We start from the raw sequence: 25,551 nt of genomic DNA, 5'->3' as shown, positions 1-25,551 counted from the left end.
TTCTTGGGCTACAACTTGAGAAAAATGATTCATATTCACACAGAACTTAAACTCTAGTGGAGAGAATGTAAATTTAGTAAGAGACGATCTGTGTTTTTAAGGATTTCATAGTTGTTACAACAATTTTAGTATTTTTTTCTCTTTTTTATTTAAGTCAGCGAAGTGCAAGGACTGGTGCAAGGATCCCAGTTCAAGCCCTGGGCTCCCAACCTGTAGAGGCGTTTCTTCACAAGCAGTGAAGCAGGTCTGAGGTGTCTATCTTTCTTTCCCTTTCTCTGTTTTCCCCTCCCCTCTCAATTTCTCTCTGTCCTATCCAACAACATCAGCAACAACAAAGGGGAAAATAAAAAAATGACCACCAGGAGCAGTGGATTCATAGTGCAGGCACTGAGCCCCAGTGATAACCCCAGAGGCAAAAATAAAAAATAAAATAAAGTAAAAATAAAAAAATAAAATATTTAAGTCAGTACTTTTTACTATCTTCTTTCTGTTTTTATGTTACCCTTCTCCAAGGTACTCTCCCACTATCATTGGTAATTGCCATATTTGAGTCATCAGTGGCCTTAAAATTCCTTTCCCTACTATTTGTGATGAAAGGACTCATTATGCCAAGACCATCAAGCATAAGGATTTTTTTTTCCCTCCATCAGTTCTAATAACCCTTTTAACTTCACTTCTACCACTCAGAAACATGAACTTAGCTAGACTGCAGTCTCTAGAAATAGCCCACCCTGTTCAGGAATCTTACTTTACAATCCATACTCTGAATACAACCTCTTTGAATACTTTCACTTTTCTTTTCTTTTTTTAATATTTATTATTTATTCCCTTTTGTTGCCCTTTTTTATTGTAGTTATTATAGTTGCTGTCATTGATGTCGTCGTCGTTGTCAGATAGGACAGAGAGAAATGGAGAGAAGAGGGGAAGACAGAGAGGGGGAGAGAAAGACACCTGCAGACCCGCTTCACTGCTTGTGAAGCGACACCCCTGTAGGTGGGGAGCCAGAGGCTCGAACCAGGATCCTTACACTGGTCCTTGCACTTTGTGCCACACGCACTCAACCAGCTGCGCTACCTCCCCCCCTTTATTTATTAATGAGAAGCATAGGAGGAGAGAGAAAGAGTCAGACATCACTCTAGTATATGTGCTGCCAGGGACTGAACTCAGGAAGGACCTCATGCTTGAAAGTCTGACGCTTTATCCACTGTGCCACCTCCCAGACCACAATACTTTCACTTTTCTTACTACCCAACTCATATACTAGCCCTGATAATATCTTGAGTATTATAATTCAGTTCTCTTTTAATGATCCATTAATCATGAAAGATAGGTCTTACCTCACTTGTCTTTCTTCCCAATCTGGATCCATACTCAGTCAGCAACTAGCCCATGGTCTGAGCATCCAAAAAATGTTTGTTCAATTAAATTGAACGCCAATATATGAAAGAACAACTTTTTAGTTTGCTCTGGTTTCTACCTCAGGACAGAAAACTGTAAGAGTTTTCTCATCTACTATCATTTACAAGTTGCAAACAAGAATTCTGAAAAATCTGTGACAAAATGGCACCTTACTTGAACTACTCATTCACTGACTGATAAAATCTGACACTGATATGAAATATTCCCATTTCGAAAGGGCATTTAAACAGGAAGAAAGCATGAGCAGAAGATACACTGTTAAGTCAGTTATCTTTAAAATAACATATTTTATTAATCTATTTAGTATTTTTAAATAAACCATAAATACCGAAAACGCCTCCCACGCTGCTGATTCATTTTTGCTCGAGGGGCTACACCATCAACAGCCATGAAGAACACTTTCCTAGGTTTAATAATGCGAAACAACACTTCCAGATAGTGGAAAATATCAGTAAAGATCTTATCATCTGAAATCCTGAAGTGAACATCATCATCATTAGGATGGGAACACTGATGTATAATTCCATTCATATCCAGGTATAAATTGTCAAATTCAGGGATCTAAAAAAAAAAAAAGAAAAATGATCAACCTTTATTATGATTAATCATGGACAACTCATCAGTTGGGAAATAAAAAGAAGTACATAGAATATCTTAATATATAAAAATTGAGTAAATAATCCCAGTTGAATAAAAGAAGCGATTATTTTTTTTTGCTGAATGTGTGTGATGTGTTTGTCTTTTCTTCTAAATTGTAAGAAAGTGCTTCAAAACAAGGTTTCACGTTTGATAGTGTTTAGAACCATTGGCATGCTGCCTGGCACAATGTAGCAATTCAAAAAGACTTAGGAAATGAATAAACTAAGGAAACCAGCCCTTTATTGAACATAATAGCACGTTACCTACATATAATAAGCAAATACTGCTTTAAATTGTGACTAAGTATATCTAATTTTCTCAAAAAAGTAATTTTCTTTTGCTTTGTTTCCTATTTAGAGTGTTGCAAAATGCTCCACACATAAAGACAATATATATTTGACTGTCTAAAGAGCTGTCAATGGTTCTTGTTTTTCTTAGTTCTTTACTTCTACTTATTAATACTTTAAGCAATCCCAATGTTTTTTACTTCATTTTTTTTTTTTTTTTTTTTTGCCTCCTGGGTTATCGCTGGGGCTCTGGTGCCGCACTATGAATCCACTGCTCCTGGAGGCCATTTTCTCCATTTTCTTGCCCTTGTTATTGTTGTTACTGTCTTCATTGCTGTTATTGTTGTTGGATAGGACAGAGAGAAATCCAGAGAGAGGAAGACAGAGAGGGAGACAGACAGACACATGCAGACCTCCTTCACTGCTTGTGAAGCGACCCCCATTGCAGGTGGGGAGCCGGGGACTCAAACTGGGATCCTTGCACAAATTCTTGCGCTTCTCACCATGTGTGCTTAACCCGCCAAGCTACTGCGCGGATGCCTCCCCCCTTTATTTATTTTTTTTTAACTAGAGCACTGCTCAGCTCTGGTTTACAGTGGTGCAGGGGACTGAACCTGGGACTTTGGATCCTCAAAGCCTAAGAGCCTCTTTGCATCAATTTACTTTTCTAATATGTTATTCTAAAATATACTAACATATTATACATTTTTCATTATTGGGGATTACTGCTTTGCTATCTAAAGTAAAATACAGTAGTTTGTACATGTGTACCATTTTTCAGTTTTCCACTTAACAAATCAACCCCCACTAGGCCCTTCTCTGCCATCATGTTCTAGGACCTGAGCCCTCCTCCACCCCAGAATCTTTCACTTTGTTGCAATACACAATGTTTCATAATATGTTTTATAGACTTTTAAATATGCTACAGCTAATATATTTATTCATTCAAAAATAATTACCCATAATGGACCACATAATGCACTAGGGCAGGAGAGGGGAACATCTGGCTTACAGGCCAAAATCACTTGGTTTGGCAACTATAAGTAGGACTCAAAATTCAATAAATCTAGGCTTTTTTTCCTGTTCTTTTTCCTTCCCCTCTTTCCCTCTCATTCTCCCTCCCTCCTTCCTTATTTCCTCCCTCTCTTCTTTTCTTCTTTTTATTGCCATCAGGGTTATTGCTAGGGTTCAGCACCAGGACTAAGACTCCACTGTTCCTGGTGGCCTTTTTTTTTTTTTAACTTTTCCTCTTTTCTTTTCTTTCCTTTCTCTCTTTATCTTTCTTTCTTTCATACTTTGATACGACAGAGAAATTGAGAGGGGAGGGGAGATAGAAAGGAACAAAACGGTTTCAAAGGGGCCTTCAACCATTGTTTTACATTAAAAACATATACACCTGAGTAAACATAAATACACAGTATAGATATGGTATTAAAATTTGATGGGAGGCAGCAGGTATTAAGAAAAAAAAGCATAAAGAGCCACTTGGAGGAGAGGTAGAATTGAAAGAAAAGCTAAGAAAAGGGAGTCGGGCGGTAGCGCAGCGGGTTAAGCGCAGGTGGCGCAAAGCACAAGGACCGGAAGAAGGATCCCGGTTTGAGCCCCGGGCTCCCCACCTGCAGGGGAGTCGCTTCACAGGCGGTGAAGCAGGTCTGCAGGTGTCTATCTTTCTCTCCTCCTCTCTGTCTTCCCTCCTCTCTCCATTTCTCTCTGTCCTATCCAACAACGATGACATCAATAATAACTACAACAATAAAACAACAAGGACAACAAAAGGGAATAAATAAATAAATATAAAAATTTAAAAAAAAAAAGAAAAGCTAAGAAAAGTGCTCTGAAGCAATTCTGCTTGGTTTCAAATTCAGCTCCAGCATTTACTTAACTAGTTATAAAACATTCTGGATGATTAACTCAATCGTTCTGTGACTCAGTTTTCTCAAGCACAACATGGAAGAGAATAATACTAGCATTACAGGAAATAAGTGGCAGCACACCCAGTTGAGTGCACATGTTACAATGTGCAAAGACCCAGGTTCAAATCAAGCCCCTTATCCCCACCTACAGACGAAAAGCTATGAGGAATGAAGAGGGCTATAGGTGTCTCTCCTTGACCTCACTTTCTGTCTCTATCCAGTAAATAATAAAATATTTTAATAATAATAGTACTGGGATAGCCATGATTAAGTAAATAGATGGATGTAGAGCACTTAAAATAAGTAATATATGACAAGTTCTTAACGGTCAATTATTACAAAAATGCTATACTGGATGACAACCATGAAGAACACCTGAGAAGTTCTTAAAGAGTTTGTAATCTTGAGGTCCAAATTCCTGACACCACATACGTCAGAGCAAAGCAGTGCTCTGATTTCCTCTTTGCTCTCTCATAAAAATAAAACAGGTATTTAAAAAAAAAAGTTGATAGTAACTGTAGTTATATGGCCTTTGCTTTGTAAAAGTTAAATTTTTATCAGATACATGTTCCTCAATATTTGTTCTCTCTCTCTCTTTTTTACCTTAATACTTATTCATTAAATCACTAAACATTCACTGAACAACTTGTACATGCTTGACACTGCAAGATAAAAACCACAATAAAGCAGTTGCTATACTTAGGAATAATAAATTAAAAAAGAGCACAGACAGGAAAATCAACAGCAGCAATAAAATGTACATTTTTGCATAAGAAAGAAAACTTTAGTAAAGTGAGTCTGAGGAAATCAAAGGCTCCCTAGAACAGAAAGCTTAAAATAGGGTATTTGCCGGTTTTGGAACAAAGTTCTTTCAAGCAGGAATTACAGGAGCATAGACATGAAATGCTTGTGTCTGGGAAATGAGCAGGTTAGAATTGTAGCATAGATATCTGTAGGGACCACTTTATGCTCGCCACCCCACATTGGAGAAGCCAGCCCCACCACACTGGAGGAAACTTAGATGCTGTGCTCCCTCTTCACCATGCCCCATCTGAAAAAGACTGAAAGAGAGTTTCGAAGGAAAGGTAGGTCTACGAAAATAGTAGACCAGAATGAAAAGAAACTAATATTTCACAACCACCACCCTAGTCATAGTGCTAAAGAAATTGGACTGTGTGAGCAATCTTGTGGTTTACTATCTATTCTTTTATTATCTTGGTGGTAGTTTGGGGGGGAAATTAATGAACTTTAAATGACTGGGTCTGGTGGACAGCTCTGCCTATTAAAGTACCAACTTGCATACCCAAGGCTCTTCAAGTTGCAGGTCTTTGTCTCCCTCTTCTCTCATTCTCTTTCTCTCATAATAAGCAGATAAATAAATCTTCTTAGAAGAACTCTTTTTAGAAGAATTCTTTTAAGAAGATTTATTTACTTAGTGGGGGGAGAAAGCGGAGAGGGGAGAGGAATGAGAGAACTGGAGCATCATTCAGGCACATGAGAAGCCTGAGATGGAACTGGAGCCTTCATATATGAGTCCAACACCACTCACAAAGCCATCTCCTGGGGCCTTACAATTTCTAATGAATTATGACTTTCCATAACGTTTTGCTGGCAAAATTCCACCAAACTACAGTCTTCCAAGAGTTGTAGAACCACGTATAATGCTTTATTGTGGTCAGAGTTTCAGTTTCAGTTTCTTTACCCTTTTTGCCACCAGGACCTCTAGAAATCCAGTAATTCTGTAAGCTTTCCTCCTTCTGTAAACTCTCCTTTGGGTCTCCAAGTCTAACGATAATAACAAAAAAGCCCTTTCTTGAAATTTAACCCTACCTTCACGAGAATAGTACGCAGGCTAAATCTCATCACAAAAGTTTCTATGACTGAAAACATGACTGCTTTCTCTTCTTTCCACAGTTCTACTATATAACCACCACCACCCCTCCCAATCTCCATAGAGCTGTTACTTGGGGGTCGTTACGTGCCGAATATTGTCATGACAGTATAGGAGCTCTAAACAACCCATTCTTTTCTCTTCGCCTCACCCTTACAGCAGCTCCCCCTCCAAAAGAGCCTCCATATAACAACCCTTGCTCAGTTCCAGTGTATTTTTATTTCTTTTAGAACAGAATGAGGGGGTGTCTTTGAGATGACAGAAAAAGGGTAACAAAAACTACCATAAATAGGAACCATCCGCCACGTCAGAAAGTCTGGGCTGGGACGCAGATCCAGATGAAAGAAAATAAACAAGGTGACAAGTGCAGAGGCGGTTCCTGTTTTCAAAGTGAGGTTTATTGAGGTTTATTGCTTTCGGCAGATGTGGTGGGGAGAAGTGACCGAGGAGGACAACCCTGGTCCTCTCGGCCTCTCGGAGGGAAGGGGACCTACAGACCTACTCGCCTGGGAAAGGGGGGCTGGGGGAGAGGAAGTGTCCCCGACCGTGCTCCTGCCCACACTCCATCTCTATGGCCCTGTAGAACTGTCACAACTACCCACAGCTCTGCTGCTCTTTCCATAGAAACGCAACCTGCGTCTTTGCCCTCCCGACTCCCCACTAATCCCGGCGGAGGTCCCCTTCCCACTCATCAAACGAGCGGCGACAAAAGGAAGCTGAAGGGCCGGAGCTCGGGGGAGTGGGCCGCGGGCTCCGAGTCCTCGGCCTCCCTGGCGTCTGCCTCTGATCACCCACCTGATGCTCTTTCACCACTTCGCTGAGGCAGGGGTACCTCTCCGAGATCCAACGGTAAAACTTGGGGACTCCCATTTCGCCAGTCAATCCTAATTTGCAGTCAAGGCCAAACTGAAAGCAAGAGGCCCGCCGGGGCCTTCGCCGCCGCCTCCGGCCGTCGCTCTACCGATGACAACATACCACCCGCCTACCATAGAGAGGAGCGCCCGCTGGGCCTAGAGCGGCCGCACCTCAAAGGCGGAGCTCTCTTTGGCCTTAGTTCTAAAAGGTCCCTCACTGGTCGTTCAGGCCGAAGGTGATCTGGAGGCCCTAAGTTTTGAAAATGCCAACGCTACTTAGAGTTGGATGTGGTGTAGAGACCTCACAAGGTTGGAAGACGATTGAACACTCATTTTGCGTGTCTCCCGAGATTGCTAATCCTTGGATTTTTCAACACAGAGGTGGAAACATCTGGGATTTCATCTGACTTGGTTTGGCTGAGGAGCTTTGTTTTATTTTGAGGAATGAGTCTACCATTATTTAAAAAAAACGGCCCTTGCTAGATTACTTGTTGAAAAAGCTTAGTAATTCTCCATCCCTACCCAGCTTCCTCTTTAACTCTTTTTCAATATTAGGTATTTCATAGGAAATATGTTTAGTTTTTATTCATGCCTCTAGATTTACCATGTCTTTCCCATACTTTCATCAGTACAAAAAATAAAAGGAAACTTAAGTGAATCTCCGTGAAATCATCTTGGTTATGGAAAGTTTGTCTTTTAAGAGCTGGAGATGCAACATAATTGTCATACAGATAGGTTTTCATGCCAGAAGCTCTGGAAGTCCTGGGTTCAATCCCCAGTCCCACCACCATCAGCCAGAACTGAGCAGTGTTCTGATTGCTGAGTCTTTATCTCTGTATCTTTCATTAAAATAACATGAGAAAGTTTTTTGAATATCTTCATTGCTTTGTATTATGAATTAATTTTCCTATGTGAAAGCTTATGAAAAGAATTTAACCACATTAAAACTATTTTTAGATTTTCTTAATCTCATAAAGCTTTAGGTATTACTCTCTTCCAAGACCACTAGACCTGAGGCACATCATACAGAATGTTTATCTAGTTTTTATATTCATACTTCTTGGTGTATGTTTTTATTTTATCAGTTTTTGGCCATATAAAAACTTTTATAAAGTGATGTGCTAATCACATTTAAGCCTGTTTAATTAGACTGTTGGTTCTTAACAGAGGAGATAATTCCAAATGCAAATTTATCACAGTATACGTAATATGATTTTTACTGCTGTTCAAATGAATCTTTATGCTAGCAAGTATGTAAAAAAAAAAATCAATAAACATTGGAAAATGAAATTTTCCAACATCTTTTTAGATCATAAAGAACATGTTACATTACTATAATACAGAATATAAATTAAAAATGCAGTTTATTCCTTGATAGTAAAATATTTTAAATTTATTACCAGGGAGAAATACCAACTGTTGTGAGAACATAAACTTATACTTTGAATGGAATAGATACAACTGCAGATCAATACAAAATCCATTAACTTTTGATTATCAGCATATTCTTTGAGGTAATTTATTTCACATATATGGGGTCCAACCAAGGTACATCTGACATAGTAAGTTTTCATCAGTAGCTTCTTGGATAAGGTAATGCACATGTCCTTCAATAGATAATGGCAGCCCTGTCACTCTATTTCGATTCTTGATTACTCCTTGCAGTCGCTGTTCAATGTCAAGAACATGGGTCTTGGCCTGAAAAAAAAAAAAATTAAATAATAAGGGATAAGGACCTACTGACAAGTGGATAATGAAAATCTGGAAACTACAAGTGTTAACACCATTGTATTGATCATTACCTCACTTGTAAGAACACATACAAATAAAAGAAATGATATAGATACAATTAATTGAGGTATTGATTGTTAGGTATGCACCACTGAGTCTTGAACAACTTGCTAGGGTAATTTTTAAATATTAAAAATATTTTTACTAATTAATTAATTTTCCAAACTGCTTACTCCAGTTCAGAGTCACAGGTGACCAGCCCTACCCCAGCAGCTCTGGGTAAAAAGGTGGGAAATAGCCCAGAACCAGGACACCCTTCCATCACAGAGAACACTCACATACCACACACACTCAAACTGAGAGAATTTATCATCATCACCATCATCATCATCATCATTGCTGGGGGTGATCTCACTGGTCTGGGCCTACTTTTTCAGAGAGGAAGAAAGAGACTACAACAGGCCGGGTGTCACAGTGCACTAGGACCCAGGCTCAAGCCCCTGGTCCCCACCTGCAGGGGAAAAGCTTCACAAGTGGTGAAGCAGTGCTGCAGACGTCTCTCTGTCTCCTTCTCTATATCCTCCTTCCTCTTGATTTCTGGCTGTCTCTATCAAATAAATAAAAATAATAAAAAATTTTTTTAAAAGGAAGCGAGTACAACATCAAAGCTTCCGCAAATGCTGTAGCACTTGCATATAGTGTAAACAGGTTTTAGCTTGGATTATATATATGGCAAAGCAAGTGCCCTCTAAGGTGATATGTCTCACTGGTCCCAGAATGAGACAATTTAGACACAGTAATGAATCTAATGTGTGTATCTTTGTTTTGTTTTTTTTCATCAGGGCTTTACCACTCTACTTGGATATTTCCTGTACAGTATGAAATACCAGGGAACTTCTTTCACATTAAAATTCTAAAAAAAAAAAAAGTCTTAAAAAGGCTTCCTGGAAGGTATAGGACTTAAACAGTTAGTACATATTTTAACAGTAGCAATGGTATTTTAAAGCTGAATATTTAGGTTATGTTAGTGTGTGCAAATAGTAGTTCCAAGTTAGCAACTTAGAATTCTATGAATTTATCTGAATCAAGAAAACCTATTAACATCTGAGTGAGATATTATTTTAAGAAAATCCTTAATCTAGGGAGTTGGGCGGTAGCACAGTGGGTTAAGTGAACATGGCACAAAGCACAAGGACTGGCATAAGGATCCTGGTTCAAGCCCCGGGTTCCCCACCTGTAGGAGAGTCGCTTCACAAGCAACATACTTTCTCTCCACCTCTCTCTCCATCCTATCCAACAACATCTGTAACTATAACAATAAAACAAGAAGGGCAACAACAAAAGGGAATAAATAAATATTTTTAAAAAGAAGAAGATCCTTATCTATTCTCACTTATTAAAAAATAACTATTAGAAAACTTGGGGGCTGGGGGGACATAAAGGAAGGAAGGAAGGAAGGAAGGAAGGAAGGAAGGAAGGAAGGAAGGAAGGGAGAAAAAACTGTATAGTAGGATCTCAAAAAAAATAATAAAAGCAAAAAAAAAAAAAAAACTTGGGGGCCTAAACTAATATTTTTATTAAGGAGTGAATTGCTACATATTCAGTGTGACAACTGCTAAAAATTCAGGCAGGTTGGATTAAAGTTTTTTTCAATATCTCTCATAACTGAATTTTGTTTACATTTCAACAAATAAGTCTTAAATTCTTTGTTTTTATGTTGTTGGGACTTTCCTCAAGGGTGATTCCACTGCTCCTGAGTAAACTTATTCATTCTACAGAGGGAGAGACACCACAGTGCTGGATGTTTACTCAATGCCGGGGTGTTCCCATGTGCTGTTGGACCCAGACCTGGGCCCAGTACAGCGCAAGGGGCTTGGCCTATTGGGTGAGCTATCTCCCAGTTCTTAAACTACTTTTATTATACATATGATAATGCTGCATTAGCAATGACAAGCTGTTTTAATGGCAGAGTGTTAGGTTTCAGCAGTTAGTGGTTAATCACTGACAAAATTTAGAATCAGTACTCACTTGTAGAGATTATGCTTTCTACTAACCTTTTCATTGACTACTTCCCCAGTTTCATTCAGTGGTGCTTTGGAATTTCCTTTCACTGGTTTACTCCACTCTACAAGAGGATCATGTAGAAAAGTCTTCAAGACACTGAAACGGAAACAAATATTATGGTAGTAATACAATGTTTTGTCAAAGTAAATCTAAACATTTTGGTAAGTGAAGGACGAGAAGTTAATAGCATTATGAATTACTACTACCTCAGTAATATGTATGCAATTACTATTGGTGAGAGTAGGCGATAAAGCTACTTGTGGTTACAGTTTTTAAGATCTATACTTAGTCACATTTTTTAATTAAAGATTTATTTATTGATTAATGGTAGAGAGTAAAGAAAAAGAAAGAGAGAACCAGAGTATCATTCTGGCATATTTGATGCTGACGAATGAACTCGGGACCTCACGCTTACAAGTCTAGCACTTTATCCATTGCAATACCTCCTTGGCCTCTTAGTTATTTTCAAATATAGTATTATTTATAATATAGTATTATAAACTATAGTCCCTATGCTATACATTGTATTTTAATGAGATATTTTATAACTGAGCATTTGGATTTTTTTGACTTTTGTATGAAATGTGTACCTTCATTCAGTTTCCTCACTCCCCTTCCCTACCTCAGGTAATCACCACTCTGTTCTCTGTATCTATGAACTTTACTGGGTTTTCCCCTTAATATCTATATTTAAGTGATATCATTATAGAATTCCTTCTCATTTTCACTCCACTTAACATAATTCCCTTAAAAGTCCATCCATGTTGTGCCAAATGGCAATGTGTAATTCCTTCTTTAATGACTGAATAATATTCCATTGTATAGATATCACATTTTCTTCACTCATCTATCAGTGAACATTTAGGTTGCTCCCATAACTGACTGTTATAAAGAAAGTTGCAATGAACTATAATATCTTAACAAAGCTATTACCTGAAGAAATCTACTTCAGTTAATGCAAAGTAGCATCTATATAAAGAAAACATACCTAGGAATAAATAATTAAATTCAAGGTTAGTGTTAACAACATATAGATAATTACCTCACTAAAGGCTCTCTCTGATCTCTCATCAGCCTCATTGTAACTTCACAAGCTCTTCGAAAAAGACCTTCAGTTCCCATAGGGCCCATTCCATTAACCATATTATGAGTCAGGCGAAATGGAACAATTTCTGGAACTTCAAAGGATTCTCCCTTAAAACAATGTATTTTTATTAAAATTGTGGAACTTCATGCTTGTATCCTTTTAGTAAGAGCAAAGATACCCATAAATATTCATAATTACATCCAAGGTCTGTATCATAAGTGAACAGTATGTAACACCTTTGCTTTAGGTGACTGAAACATAATCCTTGGAAAAAATCTAAAGGATGGATGAACTACTAAAGTGAATATCATAGAGAAATGTTACACATTAAATATTGGGTCTTTTTCTTTTTGGCTATCACCAGGGCTAACTGGGGTTTTGGTGCCTGCAAATGGTCATCAGTTATTCCAGCACCTCCACCCTTTTTGTTCTTTGATAGGGAGAAATTGCTAAGGAAAGGAGAGAGGAAGAAAGAAGGAGGGTGGGAGAGAGAGAGAAATACACCTGCAGCTTCACTACTCTTAAAGCTTTCTCACCACCACCCCCTTCAGGTGGGGTCTAGGTGCTTGAATCTGGGTCTTGTGTATAGTAATGTGTACACTCAACTGGGTATGCCATCACCCAGCTACTCATATTTTCCTACTTTAAAAAAAAAAAAAAAAGCACAAAACTTTCACTTAAAAGCAGGAGAAAAGAAACAACCAAAGTGTTAGATGCTCACACTGTTCCGGTAAACAAAAAATATCAAGTACACTAAAGTTAAATTTATTTTCTGCCTTTCTCCAACCAGCCCTTCCTAGGGCTTTTTCACCTCAATCAGTTTCATTAAATTCTTCTTTGTATTGTTTAACCTACACCACTGATTTATCTCAGTTTGCTCTCAGTGGGACCTGTGACCACTGAAGACTTTTGTGACAGCAGAAGGCAACTAACAGAAAATGAGCATGAAGAAAATAATTAACCTATCACTTTGCCTTCCAGGATCAAAACGCTAGGCATTTGGAGAGGAGCTCAGGAAGAGTATATATAGCCAAACCCCACTCTGAACTAACAGAATCTAAATTTCCTGGGATGTTTCCTAGGTACCTGTGTATATTTTCAAAACTATTGGGTGATTTCTTATTTGCTGCCAGGTTAAGGAACAATCACATAAATATCTGCCTCTTTAAAACGGAATCTCAGTAGCATGAACTTATCTGCTCATCTTCATATTACTAAGAATTGAGTCAGAACTTGGACTATGCCTTTGGATTTCAAATTCAGTATTAGTTTTACAGTTAACACTTCTCTGATTTTGGGGGGGGGGGATTTTTTTTTTTTTTTTTTTTTTTTGCTGGGGCTTGGTACTGGCACTATGAATCCCCTGCTCCTGGTGGCTCTTTCTTCCATTTTATTTGATAGGACAGAGAGAAAATGAGAGAGGAACAGTAGAGAGGAAGAAAGATAGACACCTGCAGACCTGCTTCACAGCAGGGTGAGAGCCAGGGGCTGGAACCGGGATCCTTGCATGGGTCCTTGAGCTTTTACTAGGTACATTTAACCTGCGCCACCACCCAAACCCCCACTTCTCTAATTCTGCTCCATACTAATTGCTTTTCTGAGGATTGTGAAATCCACTGATCAAACCCAATCAGTAACTCAGGAGGTGGTACAGTGGATAGAGCTTTGGACCTAAGAGCACGGATCCCAAGGTCAATCCATGGCATCATAAATGAATAATGCTCCGGTTCTCTCTCTTATAAATTAAAAAACTAGGGGGCCAGGTGGTAACACAGAGGGTTCAGCCACATAGCTCAAAGCACAAGGACTGGCTTAAGGATCCCAGTTCAAGGTCCCGGTTCCCCACCTGCAGGGGGTTCGATTCACAAGTGGTGAAGCAGGTCTGCAAGTGTCTTATCTTTGTCTCCCCCTCTGTCTTTCCCTCCTCTCTCAATTTCTCTCTGTCCTATAATAACAACAATAACAACAACAATGATAAATAACAAAGGCAACAAAAGGGAAAAAATAGCCTCCAGGAGCAGTGGATTTGTAGAGTAGGCACCCAGCCCCAGCGATAACCCTGGAGGCAAAAATAAACTAATAATTAATTAATTAATTAATAAACTAAATGTGACTCACCTGTGACTAAAGATGCTACCAAGAAATTGACTATCATTATATATTAAAAAAGAACGGCTGTTGAGAAAATTGGGGAAAAACATACAATAAACTAGAGTAAGTTTCATCACTTACCTTATTGAAGAGACAGTTGAAATCTACATGTACACATTCACCAGTCAAAGAATCAAATAGAATGTTTTCACCATGACGGTCCCCAAGACCCAGAATATAACCAACCATTGACATAACTGCAGTTGAACGGCAGTATGCTGATCTGCTACTGTACCTAAAAACAGACAAACCACAATGTTTATCAAATATGCTTATGCCATATGACAAATAAAATTTCAAAATATTGTGTAAGGTAGAAAGCCATGACAAAGAATTATATTCTTAAGTCATTTACCATGATGTAGGATCAGGGAACGTTCTCAGAAACCACTCATGGAAAACAGGAGGATGCCTAGGCAGTAGAAACTCTTGGAATATTTTGAGTTTTTCAGATAAAGCTGCAGACTTTGGTAGCATACACTGGCGAAGTTCTTTCCCTGTCATATAAACTCCTGGAAGGTAGATTAAGTTTCTTTAATTACACAAGTCAACAAGAGACAATTTTTGTTGTTAATATTGGACAGAAAAATGACTATTCAAAACTTTTTATTGTTTCACTCAAATTGTTAAAAGCAAAAATGAAAACATTCTAATTATGCATAGGTAAATGTATCTGATAACATCACAATAAAAATTAAATGTGGGGGCTGGATGGTGGAGCACCAGGTTAAATGCACATAGTATGAAGCACAAGGACCCATGCAGAGATATCCCCCTTTGAGGCCCTGGCTCCCCATCTGCAGGGAGGTCACTTCACTAGCAGTGAAGCAGGTATGCAGGTGTCTCTCTTTCTCCCTCTCTATCTCCCACTCCCCTCTCAATTTCTCTCTGTCCTATCCAATAAAAAAATGAAAAATGGCCGCCAGAAGCACTGGATTTGTAGTGCTAGCACTGAGCCCCAGCGATAACCCTGGAAGAAAAGGGAAAAAAAAGATTAAATGCATTATCTTCTCATATACTTATCCAAAATGAAATCTCTTGATGAAAATTAATGTCAACCAAAATAAATGGGGTAGAATTAAATAACTCCATAAGCAATCAGGCAAATCTATTTTTTTAATCATCTTTATTTATTGCATAGATACAGCCAGAAATTGAGAGGAAAGGGGGAAATAGAGAGGGAGAGCGACAAGGGGCTGGGCGGTAGCATAGCAGGTTAAGTGCACATGGCACAAAGTGCAAGAACTGGAAGGATCCCGGTTGACATCCGGTTCCCCACCTGGGGGGGGGGGATCGCTTCACAAACAGTAAAGCAGGTCTACAGGTGTCTATCTTTCTCTCCCACTCTCTGTCTATCCCTCCTCTCTCCATCTTTCTGTTCTATCCAGCAACAACAATAAACAACAAGGGCAACAAAATGGAAAAAATGGCCTCCAGAAGCAGTGGATTCATAGTGCAGGCACTGAGCCCCAGTGATAACCCTGGAGGCAAAAAAAAAAGAGAGAGAGAGAGAGGGAGAGAGACACCTGCAGCCCTGCTTCACCACTTGCAAAGCTTTTCCCCTGCAGGTGAGGACCGAGGGTTTGAACCCAGGTCCTTGCGAACAACCAGATGTACCACCACCTGGCCCCCATTAATACATTTTTAATAGTGTCTCTGGAGTTATAAAAATGCTAGTTTTCACTAAAATTGAAGTAATCACACTGTCCATCACTGGAATATAGGTCTGCACTCACTCACTACTAAGAAATGTACAGATAATTTACTGTGTGAAGGCTAGCACATAACTCATAGTGTATCTTATTCATAAGCGAATCTTATGTGTTGCACCAAAGTAAAAGACTCTGGGGTGGGTGGCAGCGAGGAGAGTACAGGTCTTGGATAAGGAGGACAGAGGACCTAGTGGGGGTTGTATTGTTATGTGAAAAACTGAGAAATGTTATGCATGTACAAACTCTTGTATTTACTGTCGACTGTAAAACATTAATCCCCCAATAAAGAAATTTGTAAAAAAGCAAAAATAATCAAAGACCTAGATGTCAGACCAGAAACAATCAAATACTTAGAGGAAAACATTGGTAAAACACTTTCCCACCTACACCTCAAGGACATCTTTGATGAATCAAACCTAATTGCAAGGAAGACTAAAGCAGAAACAAACCAATGGGACTACATCAAATTGAAAAGCTTCTGCACATACAAAGAAACTATTAAACAAACAGAGAGACCCCTCACAGAATGGGAGAAGATCTTCACATGCCATACATCAGACAAGAAAATAATCACCAAAATATATAAAGAGCTCAGCAAACTTAGCACCAAAAAAGCAAATGACCCCATCCAAAAATGGGCAGAGGATATGAACAAAATATTCACTACAGAGGAGATCCAAAAGGCTAACAAACATATGAAAAACTGATCTAGGTCACTGATTGTCAGAGAAATGCAAATTAAGACAACACTAAGACACCACCTCACTCCTGTAAGAATGGCATACATAACAAAGGACAGCAGCAACAAATGCTGGAGAGGTTGTGGGGACAGAGGAACCCTTTTACATTGCTGGTGGGAATGTAAATTGGTACAGCCTCTGTGGAGAGCAGTCTGGAAAACTCTCAGAAGGCTAGACATGGACCTTCCATATGATCCAGTAATTCCTCTCCTGAGGTTATACCCCAAGGACTCTATAACACCCAACCAAAAAGAGGTGTGTACTCCTATGTTCATAGCAGCACAATTCATAAAAGCTAAAACCTGGAAGCAACCCAGGTGCCCAACATCAGATGAGTGGCTGAGAAAGCTGTGGTATATATACACAATGGAATACTATGCAGCTATCAAGAACAATGAACCCACCTTCTCTGACCCATCTTGGACAGAGCTAGAAGGAATTATGTTAAGTGAGCTAAGTCAGAAAGATAAAGATGAGTATGGGATGATCCCACTCATCAACAGAAGTTGACTAAGAAGATCTGAAAGGGAAATTAAAAGCAGGACCTGACCAAATTGTAAGTAGGGCACCAAAGTAAAAGCCCTGTGGTGAGGGGTAGACATGCAGCTTCCTGGGCCAGTGGGGGGTGGGAGTGGGTGGGAGGGATGGGTCACAGTCTTTTGGTGGTGGGAATGGTGTTTATGTAGACTCCTAGCAAAATGTAGACATATAAATCACTAGTTAATTAATATGAGGGGGGAAAATCAATTGTATGTCTCAAAGTTTTTCAAAACACAAACTGAATCTTTTTAATATATAGGCTGTGTATTTGATATGCGGACTCTCAAAAGCCTAGACCAAGTAGATTAGAAGCATCCAATAGCACAGCTATATACAAGATACTGGGTACTGTACAGCAAACCCTAACAAAAGGACTTTTCAAAGTTAACCCAATTACCAAATAATGATGATAACATTAACTATCGATTGTCTTTTTGAACCCTAAGACAGCAGGAACCTCACATCTCCACTATAGAGTCCCTACTTCCCCCAGTCCTGGAACCCTTGGATAGGGCCCACTTTCCCGTATGCCTCTCCAAATCCATATCAAATAATATTGCATCTGCCGATCACAACCTAACCAACGCAACGATTGCCACCTCAACATGTTTCACCTCAGATTGTGTCCAGAGACTTCACGTGTGGAATGACAACCCTTCAGCTTCATTACTCGGGTGAGACCTTTCCTTTTATAGTACACTCTAATTTCATCTCAGTTAGTTCACTTTCTAACAAAGTCCCGAAACCTAGATGTACACCAGTTTCTGTGAGAGAGAGCTTATGTTCACACCTATCCATAAACTACTGCAAAATATATACCTGAAAGCAGAAGTACACTAGAGTTTGCAGTGAGTACCTCCCTAACACTTCCTCTCCACTATTCCAAGCTTTGGGTCCATGATTGCTCAACAATTTGTTTGGCTTTGTATGTTAACTCTCTTTTCAATCACCAGGTTCCAGATGCCATCAGGATGCTAGCCAGGCTTCACTGGATTGAAGACCCCCACCAATGTGTCCTGGAGCTCAGCTTCCCCAGAGACACACCCTACTAGGGAAAGAGAGAGGCAGACTGGGAGTATGGACTGACCAGTCAACGCCCATGTTCAGCGGGGAAGCAATTACAGAAGCCAGATCTTCTACCTTCTGCAACCCTCAATGACCCTGGGTCCATGCTCCCAGAGGGATAGAGAATGGGAAAGCTATCAGGGGAGGGGGTGGGATATGGAGACTGGGTGGTGGGAATTGTGTGGAGTTGTACCCCTCCTACCCTATGGTTTTGTTAATTAATCCTTTCTTAAAGAAAAAAAATTTAAAAATAAAATAAATTCTAAAGATGAAAAAAAAAAAAAAAAGCAAAAATAAATAAATAAATAAATAAATAAAAAGCAAATCTTATACAATGCAAGCCACTAGCTAAACAGAAGAGATTTTCCGTCTGATATATTTGAAACCCCTTATTAGATGGCTAGTCTGACTAGTCTACAAAGTACCTTTTAGGTCTCACCTTGGTTTGGGACATTTTATATCTAAGACACACCAAAAGGTTTTTTTTATTGTTTTTAATTTTTTCTAAAGTTTCCCTTTTGTTGCCCTTGTTGTTTTATTGTTGTTGCAGTTATTATTGTTGTTGATGTCGTCATTGTTGGAAAGGACAGAGAGAAAATGGAGAGAGGAGGGGAAGAAAGAAGGGGAGAGAAAGATAGACACCTGCAGACCTGCTTCACCGCTTGTGAAGTGACTCCCCTGCAGGTAGGGATCCGGGGCTCAAACCGGGATCCTTACGCTGGTCCTTGCGCTTTGCATCATGTGTGCTTAACCCACTGCACTACCTCCCAACCCCGACACCAAAAGTTTTATGAGAAAATTTGGGATATAAGGTTTTCAGACTCACTACTGCATAGTTCAAATATGTTAATGGTAAGATGGAAAATAAATAAAAAATATTTTATTCCCTTCATTAAATAGAGAGGAACCAGAGCAGCATTCAGGACTATGCAGTGCTGGGGATCAAACTCAAAACTTCATGCATACACACTTGTGCTATTTCCCAGGCTGTAGAAAACAGTTTTTTTCCTTAATTCAGCAGCATCAAAATATAATAATAATTTTTCATCCTTCTAATTAGAACAGTCAAAGGCAAGTTTCTTAATATGACTTGAGTGTGTTTTAGTTAAACTGTAACTTCTCACCTATAGGAATCTGGATAAATTAACCTCTCACAACTATCCATTTAATAGGGGTAGTTGTTTATTAATAGTAATAGGATAGAACAAATAATATGTATACTACAATACCCTTAGCAGCAATTTATCATTGTAACTTATTGTTATGAGTTGAAAGATATTGTTCAAAAACTATATTTAAGTCCTAATATTTGGTACCTGTGAATATCACCTTACTGAAAATAGGGCATTTGCCCATGTAATTAGGTTAAGATGAAATCATTAGGATGGGTCCTAAACATATGTGTCATTATAGAAAGAGAAAACAGAGACATGTAGATTTAAGCTTTAATATCACATGTGGAAAAAATCATGTTGAGTGAAATAAGTCAGAAACAGAAGGATGAATATGGGATGATCTCACTCTCAGGCCGAAGTTGAAAAACAAGATTAGAAAAGAAAACACAAGTCGAACCTGAAATGGAATTGGAGTATTACACCAAAGTAAAAGACTCTGGGGTGGGTGGGTGGGTGGGGAGAATACAGGTCCATGAAAGATGATGAATGACATAGTGGGGGTTGTATTGTTAAATGGGAATCTGGGGAATGTTATGCATGTACAAACTATTGTATTTACTATTGAATGTAAAACATTAATTCCCCAATAAAGAAATAAATTATAAAAAAAAATCACATGTGACATGAAGAAACTCAATCAAGGCAGATTGGAGTAATGAATCTATATATCAAAGAAGCTGAAAATTTATTGACAATACCAGAATCCCACTTACCATCCTTTCTCTGGTCCTGAATCCAATCTAGGATGCCATACTACATTTAGTTGTTATGTTTCTTTAACGTCATCTAATCGAGGTAATCTCTACCTTTCTTTCTTTTACTACCTTGATTTTTTTTTTCATATTTTATTAGGGAAATAATGCCAGAAGTTAGAGAAAGGCATGGAACAGATTTTGTGCTAGAGCTTTTCAGAGATGTCACACCCCCACTGACACTGATTTTTGGACTCTCAATATCCAGAACTGTGAAGGAACATATTTTTTGTTTGTAACAAGTTTGCATACATTGTTACAGCAGCCCCTGGGGGGAAAATGCACTTATTTTCACCAGCCAGGAAGTGGTGCAGTGGTGGGAGCATTGGACCTCAAGCATAAGGTTCTGAGTTCAATCACAGTATCAAATGTGCCAGAGTAGTAGTGCTCTGGTTTTCTTTTCTCTCTCTCACTCTATCCTTAATGAACAAGTCTGAAGAAAAAAAAAAAAGTATACTTGAGCAGGGAAGATGACTTAATGGATATGCAAAAAGATTCTCATAATTGAGGCTCCAAGGTGTCTGGTTCAACCCTCTGCACCACCATAAGACAGAGCTGAGCAGTACTCTGGTAAACATAAATAAGAAAGAAAAAGGAATGCACTTATCTTCTACTTCACTCTGATAACTTATTATTAATGTATTGCATTGTATGTGCTATTTTTTTCTTTTGGGGGGGTCATGTGTATTTTTATATGTATTTTAAAACTTTTTGTTTTTAGTAATTTTGTACCAAAAGTTACATGCCTGATAGAGTTCCCATATACTTATCACCTAATCTTCTTTTCCTTTTTTTTTTTTTTTAAAGATTCACTTATTTACTAATGGCAGGATGCAGAGCATCCTCTGACACCCGTGATGCTTGGAGTCAAACTTGGCAACTCTTGAAAGACCAGTGCTTTATTCACTGGGCCATCTACTGGGCTGCATCACCCAGCTTTTCTTAATGTTTAAGTCTCTTATTAATGATAGAGCAACTATCTAAATCTGAAAATTAATATTAAAACTTTCAGATTATTAAAATTTCACCTCTTGCTCCACTATAATTTTTTCTCTGGGCCAGAATCCAGTCCAGGACACTGTACCACACTTAGCTGTCATATCTCTTTAATGTCATTGGATTGACCTTCCCGTGGTGCACCCCGTGAGTACCCATTCATTGGGGAAACTGACGATCCTTCCCAGCCGACTGAATCCACATGGATCCCAGTCACTTTCAAAGCCATTTAACTGGCTACGGAAGAAGGGCAAACGCTAGAAGAAGAAGAAATGTCATCTAAGTAATCTCTTATATTTTCATTACATTGCCTATGTTTTATTAGGGAAATGATAATTTACAAGACAGCTGTTGTCACAAGGATATAATTTGTCATCTTTTTGAGGTAGGTGTCTGCACTCCAATCCCACCACCAATTTACATCCTTCTCTCCACTGCACACTGGGTTCCTAATGCCTACTCAACATTCCCCCTGGCCCCCACCACACACCACGACATTTTTAAGGAATTTGATCAGCTATATTTTTGTTTCTCTAATACGCAGTTACTATTGTCTCCCTTTGTAGTTAGGAGTCAACTTGTAGGGAAATACTGTGACACTCTTCATATTTGTTTATCTTCGATCAGTGTCCGAAACAGTAAACACCATGGTATTTACTCCCTGATGAATACTCATTTTCACAATTCCTCCATATTTATTCATAACAATTCTACTGTATGGAAAAACTGTTCCTATTTGCCCATTGTTTATTCCAGTATTTGCTTATATCAGAGTCATATCACTTATTTTATTCATTGGTTACAATCTAATGCTATACTATCAGTATTTATTTTGTTGCTCAAATTACCCTAAATTGTCAAGTAAGAGATTTTAACTCTAATTTAGTACTTTCAGTTTCACTAGCAACTAAGTTCTTTGACTTTTCTTTCTCTAAGAGTAAAATAAATAAATTAGGCTTCATTATCCACAACATATTTGTTTTCAAGAGCCTAGTATATACATAAAGTTGTTTTACAATTACTAATCAATACCTGTATGAAAAACAATTTCTATTCATTCATGTTAAATCACATAAAAGTCTTTTGGGATGAAAAATGAACAGTAGAGTTTTTCTGTATATAGAATCATATTTGATCTAGAAGGTGCACTCATTTATAAAAATGTACAGTGACATATATCAATAACAATTATAACTGAGGTCAGGAGATGGCTTGCCCTATAGAATGCACACTTGCCATACATGAGAACCTGGGTTTGAGTTTCCAGAACATGACAGTACCACGTGAAACACTAAGGAGAAGCTCTGAGTGGTGGAGTGGTTCTATGGTGCTTCTCCTCCCTCTGTCTTTCTATTTCTTTCTGAGACTGATAGGGGAAAAACCTGGGAACAGTGGACTCATGCAGACACAAAGCACTAGCAGCAAAAAATAATTAAAAACAATTATATCAGGGGTCGGGTGGTAGCACAGTGGGTTAAACTAAGTGCATACAGCACAAAGCACAAGGACCAGCATAAGGATCCCAGTTCGAGTCCCACTCCCCACCTGCAGGGGGGTCGCTTCACAGGTGGTAAAGCAGGTCTGCAGGTGTCTATCTTTCTCTCCCCCTTTCTGTCTTCCCCTCTTCTCTCAATTTCTCTGTCTTATCCAACAACAACGGTATTAATAACAACAATAATTACCACAACAGTGATAAAAAAAAAAAAAGCAGGGGCAACAAAAGGAAAAAAAGTCCAATTATATCACATATATATTCAGTTACTATACCTACAACATATGTTTTTATCCTAAGAAGTTTATTTCAAATACCTTTTTCTTTATACAGTTTGGTCAGAATTGGTCTTAAGCCAGCAGTGTTGTTAACCCATTCAATAATCCCACATTCATCATTCAGTGGGATAACTGCATATGTTCGGATATGAAGTTCTCTTCTACGAGATTCTGCATCTTTTCTTAAGCACTATTGAAGAAACAGACAAGAACTTAAAATTCAATCTTTCTAAATGTCAATATATCTAAAAAATTACTTTTATTTCATGGCAAATGAAAGCTTACTATGTAGAACCTGAACTAGAGTTGGTGTATTGCACCAAAGTAAAAGACTCTGGGTAGGTAGAGAGTACAGGTCCAAAAAGGATGACAGAGGACCTAGTGGGGGTTGTATTGTTATGTGGAAACCTGAGAAATGTTATGCATATACAAACTATTATATTTACTGTCGAATGTAAAACATTAATTCTCCAATAAAGAAATAACAAAAAGAAAAGAAAGCTTACTATGTAGGGTAGATGACTGAGTCTTCAGAACGGCAGGGAAGAAAAATAAGAACACAGTCCTAGTCTACTATCAAATTACTGAACATACCTTCAATAAACTCTTCTTTTTATTCACTGTTATGTAGTAATATGTTCAAAATATTACAGCTATCTTCAATTACAAAATATTTTCTTTATTATCTCAAAAATACATGAATGAAAGTATGAATTTTATGATATTCTCAAAATGTACTTCTTATGCTCGCCTGCAGTTTAACATTACAATTTCATTTAAAAACTACAAGCAGAAGAAAACGTGTTACCTCTCATCTAATTAATCATGCAATAAGGTTAAGACAAATAGTATTGGAGTTGGGCAGTGGCACACCTCATTGAATATAAATGTAATCATACATGAGAATCTGGGCTTAAGCCCTGGTCTCCACCTGCAAGGGAAAAGCTTCATGAGTGGCAGAATAGTGCTGCAGGTGTCTCTCTATTCTGTAACTCTTTCTCCCTCTGTTTCATCTTTTATCAAAATAAAAATTACAGAAAAGGGGGGGGGCGGGTGGTGACACACCTGGTTGTGAGCATGTATTACAATGTGCAAGGACCCAGGTTCAAGGCGCCAGTCCCCACTTACAAGGGAAAACCTTTGTGAGTGGTGAAGCAGTGCTGCAGGTCTCTCTTTCCTTCTCCCTATCTACTCCTACTCTTAATTTCTGGCTGTCTCTATCCAATAAATAAAGATAATAAAAAAATGTAAAAAGATATAAAGGAAAAGAAAGGGGACATCTGGAGGCGGGACTACAGAGCAGCAGCAGCTGTGTTTCTCTCCTCTCCTCTCCCAGGTCAACTAGGAATGCCAAAGGAGACCACCTGGGACCGCAACAAGACAGGACTGGAACTACTTCAGAAACCCAACAAATCACTGGTGAGTGCAAACACGTGTGGCTAGTGGACAGAGAGGAGCCTAGGGAGAGTGTAAGTGGTTGGTAACAGTCTGGCAGTTTACCAGTTGAGGCACCAATACTAATACTAATGATTATAATTATAATACCAACTATTTATATTATAATATATAATATAATAATTATAATAATATATTATTATATAATATATAATGTATAATACTATAGATATAATAATTATAATAGCAATATTAATGATTATCTTTAGAGTGCTAATAAAATAGAACCTAACATTTAGCTAAATATGAAACATAAACATGATTTAAAAGTATGTTACAAATAATGTAATCATAACAAAATATTCTCGGGGGTTGGGCGGTAGCACAGTGGATTAAGCACAGGTGGTGCAAAGGCCAGCATAAGGATCCTGGTTCGAGCCCCTGGCTCCCTCCCCACTGCAGGGGGGGTCACTTCACAAGTGGTGAAGCAGGTCTGCAGGTGTCTATCTTTCTCTCCCCCCGTCTTCCCCTCTTCTCTTCTCCATATCTCTCTGTCCTATCCAACAAAAGCATCAATAAGAACAATAATAACCACAACGATAAAAAAATATTCTCCCTTGTTGTTATGTCATACATTTTTCTAAATATAATGAAATCAATCTTATTTTATAAAAATTAAATGAAACAGACAATCCACATCTAGGTAAATTCCTAAAAGACTGAAAGCAGAAATTTGAACAGATATATAAGAACCAAAAGATAGTAGAAGCAACCCAAATGTCCATCAATAGGTAAATGGATAAATAAAATGTGTTACACACATACAATGATGTATTACTAGGTTTTAAAAGGGAAAAAAAATATGACCTATGCTGTTACATAAGACTTTAAGACATAATTGTAAGTAAATTAAGCAAAGGGAAAAAAGAAAGGTAAGGGATAGGGAAATTTGCAAAAGATTTAAATGCCTGAGACTCCGAGATCCCAGGTTCAATCCCCAGTATCACATTAAACTAGACCTAAGCTCTGGTCTTTCTCTCTGTATCTCTCCCATTAAAAAATAAATAAAATATTAACAAAGAAAGAAGGAAAAAGAAAGAAAAATACCGTTATGCTTACACTAGGTATTTTAAGTAGTCAAATAAGAAGAGAAAGCCAACTGGAGGTTAGGGTAAAAAAGAGTAGTAGGGAGCTATTGTTTAATAGAGTTTCAATTTAGGAAGGTTAAAGCCTGTGATATATGTAACAACAAGAGCACTGCTCAGTTCTGATTTACGGTGTTGCAGTGGACTGAATTTGGGACTTTGGAACATAAGGCATGAAAGGCTTTTTGGATCACCACTATGCTATCTTCCCATCCTTGTATATAT

The 25,551-nt window shown here is 38.3% G+C and overlaps 2 protein-coding genes across 6 annotated transcripts in view; both read right to left on the bottom strand.

Moving 5' to 3' along the window:
- Positions 1-7,112, bottom strand: part of XRN1 (5'-3' exoribonuclease 1) — a 101,247-nt gene extending 94,135 nt beyond the window's left edge. For all 3 annotated transcript variants that reach the window (XR_009551548.1, XM_060197563.1, XM_060197564.1), the window contains exons 1-2: positions 6,945-7,112; positions 1,748-1,980 (exon numbers count right to left, since the gene is read on the bottom strand). Coding sequence is in view for 2 of the 3 variants with exons in the window: in XM_060197563.1 (XP_060053546.1) it covers positions 1,748-1,980; positions 6,945-7,019 (308 nt within the window). In the remaining variant the exon portion in view is untranslated. The remainder of the gene's footprint in view (positions 1-1,747; positions 1,981-6,944) is intronic.
- Positions 7,113-8,350: 1,238 nt separating this feature from the next.
- ATR (ATR serine/threonine kinase) overlaps positions 8,351-25,551 on the bottom strand; it is a 92,719-nt gene continuing 75,518 nt past the window's right edge. For 2 of the 3 annotated variants that reach the window (XM_007524067.2, XM_060197561.1), the window contains exons 42-47: positions 22,826-22,976; positions 14,392-14,548; positions 14,118-14,271; positions 11,841-11,992; positions 10,789-10,894; positions 8,351-8,701 (exon numbers count right to left, since the gene is read on the bottom strand). In XM_007524067.2, the coding sequence (XP_007524129.2) occupies positions 8,528-8,701; positions 10,789-10,894; positions 11,841-11,992; positions 14,118-14,271; positions 14,392-14,548; positions 22,826-22,976 (894 nt within the window). In that variant the 3' untranslated portion in view covers positions 8,351-8,527. Of the gene's footprint in view, positions 8,702-10,788; positions 10,895-11,735; positions 11,787-11,840; positions 11,993-14,117; positions 14,272-14,391; positions 14,549-22,825; positions 22,977-25,551 lie in introns of those variants that run through there. The other variant, XM_060197562.1, reaches the window with a different exon arrangement.

This window comes from Erinaceus europaeus, chromosome 9 (genome assembly GCF_950295315.1).
Source record: "Erinaceus europaeus chromosome 9, mEriEur2.1, whole genome shotgun sequence".
Classification (NCBI taxonomy): domain Eukaryota; kingdom Metazoa; phylum Chordata; class Mammalia; order Eulipotyphla; family Erinaceidae; genus Erinaceus; species Erinaceus europaeus.
Note: the sequence above shows the minus strand (reverse complement) of the source record. Positions and strands in the feature narration are given on the sequence as shown.